General features: G+C 45.2%; 2 protein-coding genes across 6 annotated transcripts in view; one reads left to right on the top strand and one right to left on the bottom strand.

The window, feature by feature from the left end:
* PDE4D (phosphodiesterase 4D) overlaps nucleotides 1-18,135 on the bottom strand; it is a 1,251,030-nt gene that overhangs the window by 320,873 nt on the left and 912,022 nt on the right. For all 5 annotated transcript variants that reach the window (XM_069748983.1, XM_069748967.1, XM_069748997.1 and 2 more), the window contains exons 2-3: nucleotides 16,542-16,733; nucleotides 88-124 (exon numbers count right to left, since the gene is read on the bottom strand). In XM_069748983.1, the coding sequence (XP_069605084.1) occupies nucleotides 88-124; nucleotides 16,542-16,733 (229 nt within the window). The remainder of the gene's footprint in view (nucleotides 1-87; nucleotides 125-16,541; nucleotides 16,734-18,135) is intronic.
* Nucleotides 8,295-11,854, top strand: LOC138662927 (uncharacterized). Its single transcript, XM_069748938.1, has 2 exons — nucleotides 8,295-8,324; nucleotides 10,653-11,854. Exon 2 carries the CDS (start codon nucleotides 10,697-10,699, stop codon nucleotides 11,609-11,611), a length of 915 nt encoding a protein of 304 aa, XP_069605039.1. The 5' UTR covers nucleotides 8,295-8,324; nucleotides 10,653-10,696; the 3' UTR covers nucleotides 11,612-11,854.

The following is an 18,135-nucleotide window of genomic DNA, read 5'->3' on the forward strand; positions in this document are numbered from 1 at the left end:
TGGACAAAAATAGTGCAACATATACGGTATCCATTTTTTCAAGCTGTTACATAAAACAAAATGCCATCACAGATCACTACAACTTACCTGAGCAAATGGTGTTACAATCAAGTCATCTCCATGTCTGTAAAATAAAAATAAAGTAATTTAGAGAAACACAGAAATACAAAAAAACGACAGATTACGCACATTATAGTTCCTTGGAACAGATAACTTCGTCACTGAGACACGTTCATGATGTGTTTATATCACATCTCATGTGTGACAATTAAGCTTGCTTTGTAAACAGTGGATAAGTACAAGGTAACACCTAGAAAACTTTGCTACCCTCGCCCTGTGTCCAAAAGTGTAAGATACCAACTAGTATGATCTCTGTGGACATTGAAAAGACCTTCGATTAGCTCTATAATTGGCCCTGGATCATGGATACGATGAGGAAATGAATGGTTTTGTATGGGTGCTAAGGATACAACTAAGGGTCCGTTTACACAGACGGACAGGAAGCACCAAACGAATGCCGATCGGTAAACTTTTAAAGTTGAATACCTGTTTACACAGGCAGAAGAAGGTAAACAATATGAACAGAACAATTATACTGGACCACTCAGTGCAAACATGCTGCCATAGTTCTCGGCAGTGTGAGTCCTGTTTACATGGGGCGATGCAAGCCGAGAACGATGATTTTTTTTATGCTGCACAAAAGATCATTTCACCAGAGCATTTTACTCACTTATCAAGTGATCAGCAACCCGTTTACACAGCAAGAAAATCATAAAACAATTTTTTTTTTTTTTTTCAACTATGCCCATTCATGATTACATTGAAGTAAATGCTCCTAAAGCCGGTTTCACACGTCAGTGGCTCCGGTACGTGAGGTGACAGTTTCCACACGTACCGGAGCCACTGACACACGTAGATGCATTAAAATCAATGGATCTGTGCAGTTGTCATTGATTTTTTGCGGACCGTGTCTCCGTGTGCCAAACACGGAGACATGTCCGTGTTCGTGGGAGCGCACGTATTACACGGACCCATTAAAGTCAATGGGTCTGTGTAAAACACGTACCGCACACGTGCCGTGCAGGAGACAGCGCTCCAGTAAGCGCTGTCCCCCCCACATGGTGCTGATACCGCGATTCATATCTTCTGTGCAGCAGAACACACATACACGAAAAACCACAAAAAAATGGATTATTCATATCTTCTCTGCAGCAAACGCTGCTGCACAGAAGATATGAATCGCGGTTTCAGCACGATGCAGAGGACAGCGCTAAACTTTAGTGCTGTCTCCTGCACGCTCCGTGTGGCACCCAGTGGGCACACGGGTGGCACACGTGTGCCACACGTGTGCCACACTGATGTGCCACAGAAACGCAGGGGCACACGGACACGGATAATTCCGGTACCGATTTTTTCCGGTACCGGAATTATCTGGACGTGTGGGACTGCCCTAAGAGGGAATCTGTCAGCAGATTTTTGCTATGTAATCTGAGGATAACATGAGGTAGGGGTTAAAACACAAAATTTAACGATGTCAGGCTGTGTGCTGTTTTTTACTTACAATGAAGGTTTTATCACCTGGTGATTGCTGTGACTAGCTGGCATTAGCTTGCAAATCCAACTCCGCCTTCTCCTTTGATAAGCAGCTCACTGACTATAGACAATGCAAATAGAGAGCCTGGTGTGGGTGGGGTTAGCTTTCTCAACCGTGCTGCACTGCCAAATCAAAAAACTCTGCTTCACAACTTCTGCACCCAATAAACTAAGAGACACATCGCTGGATTCTGTATTCAGCTGCGTAGTGTAGAAGTTGGGGAAAAAGTGGGGAGTGTACTCTGGAAGCAGTGCTCTACATAACGGAGTGCTATCTTTTCCAGAGATGTGTCCTGGCTGGAAGACGTGATGGCAGTCTGCGCTGGATGTAGGAGAATAGCGAAGAAGGACTTCAACTAGAGACATCACCGGTGTATACACAGGAGCTCCTGTATATAATGTCACTGGTGATCCCTGTATTACCTGTGCATTGACACTATATACAGAGCTAGTGTGTATAATATCTCTGGTGATCACTGTATTACCTGTACACCGACACTATATGCAGAACTCCTATGTATGATGTCACTGTTAATCACTATATTGTTTGTAAACTGACACTATGTACAGAACTCCTATGTATAATGTTACTGGTGATCACTGTATTACCTGTACACTGACACTATATACAGAGCTCCTGTGTATAATGTCACTACCGATCACTATTATCTGTACACTTACACTAAATATAGAGCTCTTGTGTATAATGTCACTGGTGATCACTGTATTATCTGTACACTGACACTATATACAGAGCTTTGGTGTATAATGTCACTGCTGATACATGTATTACCTATACACTATATACAGAGCTTCTGTGTATAATGGAACTTATGGTAATTTTAGCATTGCGCTTTTTTTTTTTTTAATTAATGATCAATATTGTAGCATTCGGTGTCTATGTGGTGGTCTTAAGTGGTCTGGTCATGATGTGGCTATATTTGTTCCTTGTATGTGGTATTATTTGGTTACTGTGTGGTGGAAATACATGGTCTGGTCATGGTGTAATGGTATTTCTCCCTTGTACATGATATTACTTGGTCACTATCTGGTGGTAATAAGTTGTCTAGCCATGGTGTGATGGTATTTATCTCTGTATGTAGTATTACTGGTCATTTTAAAAAATCTATGTGAAAAATTCCCTTAAAGAAAAAGAAATAAAAATATACCTAAAAAGAGTATTAGATATTTGAAGAAATTTGTAATAGGTTAGAGTATAGTAGGGTCCTGCCAAAAGAGTCTACCTTGTCGTGGTGGCAGGCTTTAACAATCTTTCGGTCAAAACAAAAGCTGATGGCTATGTATGTGATATAGTGTTTGATAAGAACTATTAATGTGTGATTGGTGAAGACATGGTGCAGAAGTGGAGTTATTCCATGAGAGGGCGGTGGGACTGTGGATGGTTCGAGGGTGGAGTGCTTTGAGTCAGTGAAATATCTCATCTCTACTGCTCCTACTCTCTCCGCTGGATTTAGTTAAAAGATCCTTTAGTGCTCATTAAAATGATAACTTCAATTTTATACACTTTTCCTGGTGGGTCCCATTCAAGGCAGAAAATACAGATTCTGCTGCTAATGTCTGTGGAGTCCATGCTTCAATGGGTCACAGCTGGTGATATGAGGGGACGGGCACAATATTAACATAGTAACATAGTAACATAGTTAGTAAGGCCGAAAAAAGACATTTGTCCATCCAGTTCAGCCTATATTCCATCATAATAAATCCCCAGATCTACGTCCTTCTACAGAACCTAATAATTGTATGATACAATATTGTTCTGCTCCAGGAAGACATCCAGGCCTCTCTTGAACCCCTCGACTGAGTTCGCCATCACCACCTCCTCAGGCAAGCAATTCCAGATTCTCACTGCCCTAACAGTAAAGAATCCTCTTCTATGTTGGTGGAAAAACCTTCTCTCCTCCAGACGCAAAGAATGCCCCCTTGTGCCCGTCACCTTCCTTGGTATAAACAGATCCTCAGCGAGATATTTGTATTGTCCCCTTATATACTTATACATGGTTATTAGATCGCCCCTCAGTCGTCTTTTTTCTAGACTAAATAATCCTAATTTCGCTAATCTATCTGGGTATTGTAGTTCTCCCATCCCCTTTATTAATTTTGTTGCCCTCCTTTGTACTCTCTCTAGTTCCATTATATCCTTCCTGAGCACCGGTGCCCAAAACTGGACACAGTACTCCATGTGCGGTCTAACTAGGGATTTGTACAGAGGCAGTATAATGCTCTCATCATGTGTATCCAGACCTCTTTTAATGCACCCCATGATCCTGTTTGCCTTGGCAGCTGCTGCCTGGCACTGGCTGCTCCAGGTAAGTTTATCATTAACTAGGATCCCCAAGTCCTTCTCCCTGTCAGATTTACCCAGTGGTTTCCCATTCAGTGTGTAATGGTGATATTGATTCCCTCTTCCCATGTGTATAACCTTACATTTATTAGGTCTGTCATTAGATTCATGTTGCCCCAACTAGAGCACACATGAACCAGAACCTGGCTGTGGAACTGCTTTCATGTTTTCTGTGAAATTCAGCAGTGTTTCAGAGAAAGCAGATTGAAAAGTTGGAAGCATACGGAGAGATGAAATTAGTATGTGACTACATAGGGAAAGAGCTGTCATCACCTGGAGCGAGTTGGGGGAAAGCCGGCTGGGAGCCACAACGAACAAGTCAGGTCTTTCCCTGTAGTCAGTCCCTAGCCTGCTTTCCAAACTAGATTTCCTCTGAAACACTGGTTTTTCAGAACTGAATATACAGTACCTGGCTAGGGTCATGAAGCCAGCCTCTGATTTATGCTGTCCATAGTTCGGGCAACATGAATCTAGGACAGATTTCCATTATCTTCAGCTTTCTTGGTGCCATCAGTCACCGAATTTGTATATTGAGAATGAATCGTTTTCTATATACAATAGACTTGTAGAGTCTCCAGCTTCCATGTAATTGGTATGCTAGTTGAGTCTTGTCTGCGTTTTGTTGGCATTTTTCTTGACTTAGCAGCTCATGCCCATAAACAGCTCATTATAATATGGCAACCAATCTAAAAGTTTCATTGGTTACATCTCTTGAAAGAAAAGGTGTAATCAAGGTCATAGGAAGACTTCTTTGACATCATTGGATCTAGCTGCAAATGCTAAACCGTGTAATTTTAACTCCATGTATTGTAAGCCGTGTTATTCAGCCAGACAACCATAATGGGCAAAATATATGAATGCATGCAATTGTAAAAATAAAAATATACATATGCATGTCTAATAAAAAATAAATAAATTGATTTACATGTAATTATATTTATCACACTGACTCATTTAATCTATTAGGTGGCAGTCTAGAATCTTTGACCTATGCTATTGCTGTGAATGAAAGATCAATTTTCGAAACCATAGTTGGTCAACCTTCTACATCTGTTATTTTTGATGGCTGGATGGAAGTTAAGAGATATGAAGATGCAATGTAATTGAGTCGTTGGAGTGGCATTTCTTTAGATATTGGATTTAGGTAGTGGTGGAGCCCTGAGCCTTTGCTTTGTAGCCTATTATGGAGATCTGCTGATGAACTGATGCTGGATTCCCTTATCAGTATAAGGAGCACCTTTCTTGATGGGATGGTGGGGCATATGGTGAATATTTAAGAAGCCCAATTAAATGTTTGTTTTCTTGATTTTACCAAAAATGGAAACAATTTTTTCACTGTGACCATGACCATATAATCCTACGTCGCTATCACAGGACGGAGGAACACGACAGGAATTCACAATACATGTATCTACACTCTGCATGTATTAATAGAAGCAGACATGGATTCCACCAGTTATCATTTAGTTTACATGTCGCCTCTATTGAAGATAAAGATGTAGAATTCTGTTCTCTCGTCACCTGCTCTTTTTATAAAACTGATCTCAAATAAAAGACGGCACAGGTTCCGCAGACCTAAAGAGCAAGGCTGGATTGGCGTTTGGGAGGATAGGTCGATCTCATGTATGGTGAAGGTTCAGAAACCATACCAACTACATCAGGTTCCTCAATGTAAGGGCTCCTTCACGCAAGCATTGATTCTGTCATGCAAGAGAATAGGGCCGATTATGCTTATGACACTCGGCTCAAATTCTGTCACAGTGTGCTCAGAGTCATCTGAGTGTGGTCTGATTCACTGGAATGAGACAATCGCAACACAAGTATGGAGAAGACGGAGAACTTAATATCTCCATCTTCTCCATTGTCCATGTATCGGGCCGCACTCGGACGTCATATTTCACACGCACCCATAGACTGTGATCCGATTCTCTGGAATGAGACAATCACAGCACAGGTATGGAGAAGACTAAAATTAATTTACCCATCTTCTCCATTGTCCCTGTGAGCATATGTCGGACTGCACTCGGATGTCATATTTCACACTCAAATAAGCGAGAAAACAGCCGCACTCTCTCGGGTTATAGCTTGCAAAGTGGTGTATTTATTCACATGTGTTTGACATTCAAATATATGTACACATACAGCAGGATAAGAAAAAAAGTGACGTTTCGACCCAATTCCGGGTCTTTCTCAAACTGAGTAGCTGATACTGTTTGAAAAGCAAGGAAGCAGGATACCCCAGCGCCACACCGAGTGGAGCCCTTTTTGGGACCTAATTTCAAATTTTCAAACAGTATCAGCTACTCAGTTTGAGAAAGACCCGGAATTGGGTCGAAACGTCACTTTTTTTCTTATCCTGCTGTATGTGTACATATATTTGAATGTCAAACACATGTGAATAAATACACCACTTTGCAAGCTATAACCCGAGAGAGTGTGGCTGTTTTCTCGCTTATTTGACTGGTATTGGGTTCTTCCCAAGTACAGCCTGCACCACCTGATTTGCTGAGTGTGCTCCATTCCCTTGAATATATTTCACACTCAGCCATAGACTTGTGATCCGAATATCAGATGCACTCCAAACATGCCATGATTGTTTTCTCATGGCGAATGGACATGAAAAAATAATCGTAAATCTGCACTGCCCCATGGTATAACATTGGGGGATCAGAAAGCATTGCATAACACTTGGTCGTGTTATACGCTAGTGTGAGCGGGCCCTAAAAGTTAGTCTCTCACCTCAAATTTGCACTACAGACTAACCAAATGGCCTTGTAGGACATGGAGCAACAATAGAAATAATTGTTTTGGAATCTGTTCCTACTTTGCCTCCTAAAAGAACTTTATTTACTGCAAAATGCCTCAGTTAACCCTTACACCTATTTATTTTGATCATGGCCAATCCTTCTATGTTGATTGACATTGCTGACTTGCCCAGAGTCAGCGCTTTCTAAAGATAAACCTGCAATGGTCGCACTGTCCCTGTATAGGAGCAAGAAGATGCATCACTCCCTCCTCGCTGCTGACTTTGGGACACTGCGGCTCATGCCGCTGTCCCCTGACTGCTGCGCCTTCTCCACGCTTGTTGGTGAGAGATCTCCCATCGAGTGAGGCAAGGATGAATACGGGGTTAACTCCCCGAGGAGGGGCGGGGCTTATCTCCTGCTCTTGGCGCCAGGAAGCGCCGGAATCACATCCGATCCCAGGACCCGGACCTGTTGGGCTGCCGGTGTGATGGACCCGCTGGAGAGTGCGGTGAGGGAGAGGATTGGCAGGGAAGGCAGCGCTTGGCTAGCAGCTTTGCTGACCAGGAGCGACTCCTTCCCTGCCATAATGCAGACGGCGGCACCGCCGGAGGGTCGGCGCTCTCGCAGAGCCACCCGGCCTCCGGCACGGCTGAGCCCGCCAGCGATTTCAAAAAAGAGCGCGTGCAGCTCTCGTGCGCGCGCCCCAGCTGCTCTCGGCGCCAGCGGGACGGGAGGAAGTGAACTGCAGCAGGTGGGGGAGACACAAGAGTCGGGGACTAGCGACATAAGCTTTATTCCCCCTTCTGCCCCGGGCACAATAAGAGGGAGTGCAGGACTGCAGGTGCCAGCAGTATTAGCCAGAGCTGGGCACCTAACTAGAAACAGCATGGGGGGAGTTCAAGGAACGTCTGCTTCATCACAGGACTCAGGGACGGCAGGAAAGGAGACTGAGGCTCCGCAGGGAGGTATTCCTCCACTTTCAAGCAACGCAGGGGAAGCTAATGCTAATACTGTCAGGGACAAGGATGGGGCAGCGGTAGCACAGCAGAACATGGGATCACCCCACATAATATTAGCATCAGGTCAGCACGGTGCATACTCCCAGACTAGTATAGGGGGCGACTCACAGTTTCCACCTTACCCACTTATTTTTAGCACACCGTATTCACAAATACCGGGCGGGCAAATTATTCCCTCGCAGGCGGCATTAGGGGAACACCAGAACGCCTCAGCGTCAATATCACTGATGGCAACCGGTGTTCGTGCCCCAAGTCAGGGTGCTGGCACCCCGGCTCTGGATAGCAGACAGAGTGCGGGTATCCGCCCCGCGCGCAGATCATTATCGTCATCATCGTCATCCCCTAGAGAGCATCGCAGAAGCAGGCATAGGAAGCGCGATCGTCATGGTAGCAAATGGCGTTCATATAGATCTAGGTCCAGCCGACGTAGCAGACGGTCTAGAGCTTCGCGTTGGCGCTCGCCTTCTTCATCTGATAGTTCTTCAGGCAGGTCACACAGACAGGAGTCCTCTCGTCGTAGGTCCATACAGCGCATGGAACACCAAGGTCCGTCGACTCCCGTGGCAAGGGAAGTAAGCTGTCCGGAGGCCAATGCACCGATCGGTGAGTACCCCTTTGTCGGGGCATGGGGAGGGGAGAGAACCAACACCAATATTTCAGACGCAGCAGCAAGTGCGGCCACAGGGGGCAGGATCTATGTCAACCCAAAATTGCTACAACCAGTGGGACCTTGCAGGCAACCCCCTCCGCCCCGCCCAGAGGTGTACAAGGATGGCCTATTCTGTGGGGTCCCTCCGTTAGGAGCCCACTTGGATAGCGCCATCAAGGAACAAATTTGGGCTAATGATTTCATTGACATATGGTCCCTGGTCTCCACGGACCAGCACTCGATAGATAGAGAGAGGCGGTTGGGAGAAAAAACATATGAACGTAAACCAAAAGTTGCAAAAACCATCAATAACTGGTTGTAAGCGTTTGCGGTCCTGGGATGCGTTATGGGGGAGAAGCACCCCGAAAGGTGCTCCGAGCTATTTATATACCTAGATAGCATCTACAACTCCTATAAGGCACACGGGGGATCAGCATGGTGGAAATATGATGAGGATTTCCGCCGTCGCTTGGCCGCCAACCCCCAATTAGGCTGGGGTATGAAAGCCACGGATTCGTGGCTCCGCTTGATGATGGTGCAAAGAGCAACCCAATCCTTTCACGGGTCCGCTGCCGGGTCCGGTAACAACGCGGCAGCAACAGTCATGCGTAGACCAGGTTCATGCTGGTTATTTAATGAAGGACACTGTAAGTTTTATGGGCTCTGCAAATATAGACATGAGTGTTCAGCGTGCGGAGGTTCCCACCCTGTGGCAAAATGCACACGACCACCCCAAAAAGCTAACTCTGGAAAAAATCCCTCTACAGGTGAGGTTAACGACGCCAGTGAGCGTAAAAAGAATGGAGCCGTGGCTGGACAAATATCCCAATAAAGCGGCTGCGGGGCAACTGCGTTTCGGTTTCTCATATGGGTTCTTCATCCCATTTAATTGGTCCCCGGAGCCACAATCGGCCACAAACTTACAATCCGCAAAGGAATTACCCGATGTACTAGCAGCGAAGTTGGACAAGGAAATCAGGTTGGGTCGCTTTCGCGGTCCCTTCAATTCCCCACTTTTTCCTAACTTACGGGTTTCCCCCTTGGGTATAGTTCCCAAAAAAGAGTCAGGTAAATACCGATTAATTCATCACCTATCATACCCCAAGGGTATGTCGGTTAACGATGGTATACCCAGGGATGAAACAGCCGTCACTTACATTTCCTTTGACAAAACGATCGACTTAGTCAGAAGCGCGGGCCCGGGGGCCCTTATGGCAAAATCGGACATAGAATCCGCGTTCCGGCTGCTTCCGGTACACCCGGACTGTCACCACCTACTGGGAGCTAAATTTGAGGATCTATACTATTATGACACATGTCTTCCCATGGGGTGTTCTATTTCCTGTTTTTATTTCGAATTATTTAGTACGTTTTTAGAATGGGTTGCTCGCAAAATCACTCGGCAAACCGCCATCACGCACTATCTCGATGACTTTTTGATAGTTGGTCCAGCTGGATCAGATGTTTGCTCCACAACCCTAGCCCAATTCAAAGATGCCATGGAACATTTCGGGGTCCCACTTTCCCCTGAAAAAACGATTGGGCCAGTATCAGTGATCACATTCCTCGGGATCGAAATCGATTCGGTCGCCATGGAATTTAGGTTGCCGATGGAGAAAATTAAGAAACTGCTGGAACTCATTAGCGGATGTATTTCGGTTGGTAAAGTCACATTGACGCAAATGCAGTCAATGCTTGGCTCCTTGAATTTTGCCTGTAGGGTCATGCCAGCGGGCAGGATCTTCTCGCGCAGATTAATGATAGCCACGAGAGGAGTGAAACAAAGCCACCATAGAATCAGGATTACAGCACATCTACGTTCTGATTTAAACACATGGAAGCTGTTCCTCAACAACTACAATGGTAGGACTTGCTTTCAGGAGTCAGAATGCTCAAATGAGGACATGGGTTTGTTTTTTGCGGCGTCAAGCCACACTGGTTTCAGCATTCGTCTGGGTAACAAATTGTGTTCAGCGAATTGGCCTGCTTTATGGGTTCACAGGAATTGGCACGCAGAGCCAACCCTGGTTGACCTCCTTCCGGTGGCAGTGGCCATGGAAATCTGGGGTTCACAATTGGCCAACAAGCGTATTCGTCTTCACCTTAAAACCGTTAGCGGGGCTCATGCCATCAACTACCTAGCATCTCCTTCATCGTTGGTGTTAGACCTAATTAGGTTCATAGTATTGAAATGTTTAACATTTAATGTTTGGTTTAAAGCGAACGCACTAATCGTCAGCAATGAGAAGGTGTCTGAGTTACTAACTGGGTCTCACTCGCAGGATGTACTGGGACGGCGCATTCAGGAGCCCTTGGAGGAGGTGGAATGCCCACAGTCGATCTGGGATGTCCTGGGGACCTGATGCCGCTAATACGATCTTCGATAGCCCCGTCAACCTGGAAAGCATATGGTAAGGTGTGGGAGGAGTGGTGCTTTTTAGCAGAAGGAAAACCAGTGGGGTCTTCAGAGGAGGCTCGAATGCAGGTGACAATGGGGTTCTTATCCAAGATGTATGCTATGGGAGTGTCGGGTTCAGTGGCGCGCAATCGTATGTCTGCGCTAGCGTTCCATTTCAAGCTGCGAGGCTGGCCGGATTCCACGAAACATTTTCTGGTTAGCCAGATACTGAAAGGTTGGCGACGAGCAAATAAGCACGGTGATAACAGGCGTCCTATATCCTTTGATTTGTTAGTGAACTTGGTTAAGGCAACGGATTCTGTTTGCGATTCCAAATACGAAGCTGCGCTAACATCAGCGGCGTTTGGCCTAGCAGTTTTTGGGGCCATGCGGGTCAGTGAGATTGTTCCTACTGCTTTGAATAAACCGGGTGGCCTTAGGCGGGAGGACATTCTGATTTGCAACGACGGTCTAAGGATTAGAATACGTAAATCCAAAACTGATCAAGAAGGTAGGGGAACTTGGTTCCCTATATTTGCCATCAACAAGGACATATGCCCGTTAATGCTAATTTTGAATTACATGCGAGTTAGGAAGGATGGTTCTCAATTTTTCGTACATGAAAATGGGGTTCCACTAGTGTCGGGCCAATTTTTAGCTATATTGAGACGTACGTTGTCAATGGTTGGAATGCCCGCAGCAGAATTTGGGACTCACTCATTTCGTATAGGCGCAGCAACAGAAGCATCTAGAGCGGGTTTGTTCGAATCAGAAATTCAAAGGGTGGGTAGATGGAGATCTCGCTGTTTTAATAGATACATCAGGCCTGACTTATTGCTATAAAAAATTTGGGTTGTTTTTAGTACTATCATAATACGGGAGCAGCTTTGGTAATACATCGGTTAATTTCCTTTGATTGTCGGTTATTGTCTAACTGTTTGCATTTTATTCCCAGATGGGGTGCGACCCAGTGTCTGGATAGTGGGTCACTCATACGTCTATTGGGCTGCCCGCCGCGCTGAATTGGGCCCAGGAGGGCGATCCCTGGGGTTCAACGATGTCGACGTGATATGGCGTGGCATGAGAGGCATGATATGGTCCCAAGTCCTTCCGGAGGTGGTTCATATTGCACGGGTGGCTTCATCCCCCACCATTGTCGTCATCCATGCCGGAGGAAACGACCTGGCTTCGTCCCCACTGGCTGAACTACTTACACTGATCAGATCAGACATGGACAAGTTTCCGAGTTTTTTCCCATTGATGCGTCTGGTCTGGTCCGAAGTTATCCCAAGGCTGGTGTGGCGGGGGGCCAGGGAGTTGAATACCATGGAGAGATCCAGACGCACGTTGAATCAGAGGATATCGCGTTTTGTAAGGTTTAAAAATGGTATAGTTGTTCGGCACCATCGGCTGGAAGGGGACAATTCCGGTTTTCTGCTTCCAGACGGAGTTCATTTGAATGAGGCGGGAATAGATATCTTCCTCAATGGTATTAGAGAAGGCATGGTTCAGGCGGTGCATGCATTGGGGGGGTCGTAGCTCTCTAGGTTTGCTCCTCCTTGGCGGAAGGGTGGAGTTTTTGTTGGTGGTGAAGATACCTGCCCGGGAGACCGGAAGGCAGTAATCTCCCTACACCCCTGTTGTTGGCAGATACTGCCGGTTTAAGCTGCGACCAAAAAATATTTACCCAAAGTAAAAGATGGAAATGTTATGAGTATATTTCCCAATAAAGTTTTAAAAGTTACGATAACTGTTGTGTGTGTCACTTGATGGGAGAAAAACGGTCTTGGGTCGTAGCAGTCTTTGGGACACTGCGGCTCATGCCGCTGTCCCCTGACTGCTGCGCCTTCTCCACGCTTGTTGGTGAGAGATCTCCCATCGAGTGAGGCAATGATGAATACGGGGTTAACTCCCCGAGGAGGGGGCGGGGCTTATCTCCTGCTCTTGGCGCCAGGAAGCGCCGGAATCACATCCGATCCCAGGACCCGGACCTGTTTCCCACCCTCCCTCCCCTTTTGTTAGAGGTTTGTTAAGTTGCAGCTGCGGAAGGGTGGAGTTTTTGTAGGTGGTGAAGATACCTGCCCGGGAGACCGGAAGGCAGTAATCTCCCTACACCCCTGTTGTTGGCAGATACTGCCGGTTTAAGCTGCGACCAAAAAATATTTACCCAAAGTAAAAGATGGAAATGTTATGAGTATATTTCCCAATAAAGTTTTAAAAGTTACGATAACTGTTGTGTGTGTCACTTGATGGGAGAAAAACGGTCTTGGGTCGTAGCAGTCATCACTCCACTCCTCTGGTATCACTTTAGGGCAGGAGAGAGCACACTGATCACGCTCTCTTTGTTCTGGTATACCTGTGTAGTGAGAGCTGCGATGAGAGAGTGATTTGAGGAACTCCCTTCTGGACTAGAGATATAGCAGAGTCGTCGATCAATGTCAGCAGCGAGGAGAAAGTGATGGGTGTTCTCCTTCCGGAAGAGGATGAGTGCTGGTAATCTAAATAAGTGAGTACATCGAGGAATTGAACCATGCCAAAGCTGCACTGAGCACTCATTTGCATATTAGAATAAATTTATTTTTGGGGCAGCAGATTTAAAAACACAAATAACTATTGTTATTGCTGCCCATCGCCTACAAGGCTGTGTGGTTAGCTTGAAGTGTAAATTTGGGATTTTGTAATGACAGACTCCCTTTAAAGGCATTGTCTGCTACTTTTCTATTTATCACCAACCTCAAAACACGTTCCAGCAAATGACAAAGATTTGTACGATACGTGCATTACTGGTCAAAGTGTATATTCTTCCACAAAAAGATTGCGAAATGCAACTGGGCCTGTGTAAAATGGTCGGTTACAATTACAAGCGGTTGAATCTGGGATACGTCTAATTCTTGACAGAATCCGAATATGTGAAAAAAGAAGCCAAATATAACCATCTGAATAAGTCAGAGAGCCAGAATGGAATATTCATGGATAACATTTTACAGATCATTTGTGATTCATGTCATTAACAATAATAGGAATCAGCTTTTTTGAATTTCCGAGAACTAGAAATTTCCTCTGCGCTCAGATATTCTTCTGGAAAACTCCGTAGGCATAAACCTACTATGCTTTTTGCATTGTCCCATGTCAAACATTTTCCGATGAGATTTAGAGAGTAAACACTGAGCTAAATATAAGAGTTTACTTTACTATGTTGGGCACACAGTGAGAAGAAGAATACACAGAAGAGGGTCAGCAGAGATCATCCCCTCCCTTTATATTGTGCCTGTACTCCGTAGGCATAGACACCCAGTCTGTGAACATGTCCGCTGCAAGCCCAAGTTTGCTCCAATATTTGGATTGCACTGAGCCATGCAGCTCAATGAGAGTGTTCAGATCATCGGACTGCACCCGGATGACATCTGCAGCCTGACTGATTGGAGAAGATGGAGACATTGCAGCAGGGTCCTGGGTTCAAATCCCACCAAGGACAACATCTGCAAGGAGTTTGTATGTCCAACCCGTGCTTGTGTGGGTTTCCTCCGGGTTCTCCGGTTTCCTCCCACATTTCAAAGACATACTGATAGAGAATCTAGATTGTGAGCCCCAATGGGGACAGCGATGATAATGTCTGTAAAGTGCTGTGGAAATAATGGCGCTATATAAGTGAGTAAAATACATAAAATAAATAAATGTTGTTCTCCATCTTCTCCTCATCAGAGAGAATCTGACTGAGCCTACTATGCTCACACTGGGATCAAACTCTGATCACAGTTGGATCAGAGTGTCATTTGCATAATAGGCCCGATACTCTCAAAAGAGAGTATATACGGCCATCGGCACCCACCCTTAGAGTATTGATAAATGTACCCCAATGTGTTTTTGGATGGGATGGGAGAGGGCAAGTTTAGGAAAATTAGGTTAAAAAGAAAGATTATGCTTTTGCACAACAACAGCATGTATACAAGCTGCAGCATTATGTAGTGTCCAAAAATAACATCATCTACTATATAATTGTCTAAGGGTCACTTCGGTCTTTCTGTCCTTCTGTCTGTCTGTCACGGATATTCATTGGTTGCGGCCTCTGTCTGTCATGGAAATCCAAGTCGCTGATTTGCCACGACCAATCAGCGACGGGCACAGTCTGGCGGCAAAATGGCCGCTCCTTCCTCCCCGCAGTCAGTACCCGCTCCATAATCCCCTCCAGTCAGCGCTCACACAGGGTTAATGGCAGCGCTAACGGACCGCGTTATGCCGTGGCGTTACGCACTCCGTTAATCCTGCTATTAACCCTGTGTGACCAACTTTTTACTACTGATGCTGCATATGCAGCATCAATAGTAAAAAGATCTAATTTTAAAAATACGGTAATAAAAAAATAAAAAATCGTTATATACTCACCGTCCGTCGGCCCTCGGATCCAGAGCAGGCCTTTCCCGCTCCTCGCAACGCTCCGGTGACTACTCCATGCATTGTGATCTCGCGAGATGATGATGTAGCGGTCTCGCGAGACTGCTACGTCATCATCTCGCGAGACCGCAATGCACTCTTGAGACCGGAGTGCGCGAGGAGCGTCGGTAACCGCTTCGCCATGATCCGGGGGCCAACGGAAGGTGATTATATAACTATTTTTTATTTTAATTCTTTTTTTTTAACAGGGATATGAAGCTCACATTGCTATATACTGCGTGGGCTGTGCAATATACTACATTGGCTGTGCAATATACTACGTGGGCTGTGCAATATACTACGTGGGCTGTGCAATATACTACGTGGGCTGTGCAATATACTACGTGGGCTGTGCAATATACTACGTAACCGGCCACGAACAATCAGCGACAGGCGTAATCCGGCCGCGAATTGGCGCGGGATTTGAACCACACTTCGCTAATTGGTTGCGGCCGGCCGAATCCTGTGTATTCAATGTATTATTCTAAAATCTTCATAAATAAAACTACATACATATTCTAGAATACCCGATGCGTTAGAATCGGGCTTCCATCTAGTACAATATAATAATGCCACACTGTGCCCTGATAATACTGACATACACTGCCTAAGTAGCTATGCCAATATTAACCATCAACAACCTGTATTTGGATACTACTGTGACTTAGCCAATACAGGGTGGAAGAGGCTTAAAAATGGTGATATATATTTGTTTTCTACCTCCTAGGCCCTGGTGACTAGGTGTTGAGTAAAACGGAACCGGCCATGTCCCCAAATATTATTGACCAGCAGATATAGGGTGAATCTGCGGGTTAATAATGTGACAATGCTGTTTGGCTGCTTTACCTGGAGAAAAGAACGTTATTCCTCTGGGAGCTGTTGGCTTTCAGTCACAAAGGTGTGCCAGAGCGCCTATAATCACCGCACAGTACACAGTGAGCGATGACTGTAAGTACATCCCGGTTTACAGCCGCCGAACACTGTTAATAGCCTTTAGAGACATGACAGGTTCCCTTTAACTTTAGAAGATGGTGGCCATATGCTTAGTCCACCATAGAAGTCCTTTTTTGTAAACTTTTTGGGGACTTCTGATATCACACAATATGTATCCAAAAGCTCTGTCTCCCACTTCAAAATAGTACAAAGTTGATGTGATCTACTGTATACTCTAATTATTAAGGACAGTTGGATCATTTTCCTATTGGCAATGACAAAGATTTTCAGCAATATTTCAAACACTTTTAGCAGTAATACTATTTATTATGAGTATATGTCTGGCATTATTCTCAGCAGGCACATTACTTCAAGCTTCAGAAAGGAAAGCGATCTGGTAAATACTCACATGTCACTTGCGATGGAGGAGTTTCTAGACATTGACTTTGGAGAGAGGTCATAGTCGCTGTCTGACCTGTACAGAAATGACTCTCTTCGTTGGCTGTGGACAAAGTTGGCCTGTAAAATCAGCCCTGATCCTGGGCTAGTCATGGGATCCAGGGGACTCCGTCCCGATGAGGTGCCATTGTCCACATCAAAGCTGCAAGGAAACATTCAGACATGAGCAACAATGATCCTGATGATGACAATCGTTATCATTATAAATGTAATTTTCTGTTATTTTCTTGTCCTTTCTTAATTTACAGGATTTCAGATTCACAAACTCAGGACCAATGACTGCCTAAAAGAAGGCTAAGGTCACACGATAGATTTTGTTTCATCTGAAGGGATCGGTCCGATTATGCTAATAACACAATGATCATGGTGTGATTCGATTTTTTCAGATGTGGAGAATAAAAAATTCTCCATCTTCTACATGCAATGTGTCCGTACACATCGGACAGCACTTGGATATCATCATTGACTTATCATGGACTCATTGACTTGTATGGCCCAGATGCAAATTGTGCATGCTACAATTTTTACCTCAGACGGACTTTGTCCAAGGAAAAAAATCAGGCATTTGCCCAGCCCCATAGAATCACATTGGTCCGAGTGTGATCTGATGTTTTGTGGGATCACACTCGTACCAAAAATACGGTTGTCTGCACAAGCCCTAATGGTGACAAGAGGAACCGGATTGTGATTGTACAGTAGTTAAAGGGGCTGTATAAGATATAGGAAAACGGTTAGCATTATAGTTCAAAAAGATTTGCAGGATCCTGCTCCAGTGGCCACACCAGTAGCACGTGGCCTCCAGATCAGGGCCCTGCAAACCTCTTCCTACTTGTCGGCATCACTGGTGCCACTTTTGATTAGTAGGCTTGGCATAACGTTATCATTGTGGTAAGACGCACAAATGATGTCGCACTTGGCCTACTAATCAGAAGAGACGCTGGGGATTCCGGCAGATAGGAGGAGTTTTGCAGGTCTCTGGTCCATTGGCCATGGACTATCGAAATGGCCACTAGACCGGCGTTGTTTGATTTTTTTTCTTTTTTGCTCAAGTCTGCATCACTTGCCATAACCTATTACTACAGTCAGCCAGAATATGGCTAAAACAAGACAATGTAATAAAATATTTAACTACTTCTTAACCATTGTCCCCTTTCTGGCTGGTCTAGGTTTACTTCCCTGCAGTGATCTAATGGCTAACGTGCACGTGACTGAGGCAGCCAATCACTATCACGTGTGGTTAACGACACTTCTGAAGCCAGCAATTTGCTGGAGTAGTCATATGCATATGAATGGCGGAACTGATGAAAATTAGTAAACAGAGACCATCAGGGACCACCTGAGCGGCAGTGCTACAACAGTGGGGGACTGAACAGGCGAGGTTTTTATAATCATGTATGTTGTCCACTAGTGATGAGCAAATATACTCGTTACTCGAGATTTCTCGAGCATGCTCGGGTGTCCTCCGAGTATTTTTTAGTGCTCGGAGATATAGTTTTTATTGCCGCAGCTGAATGATTTACATCTGTTAGCCAGCATAAGTACAT

The sequence above is a fragment of the Ranitomeya imitator genome, chromosome 1 (assembly GCF_032444005.1).
Source record: "Ranitomeya imitator isolate aRanImi1 chromosome 1, aRanImi1.pri, whole genome shotgun sequence".
NCBI lineage: Eukaryota > Metazoa > Chordata > Amphibia > Anura > Dendrobatidae > Ranitomeya > Ranitomeya imitator.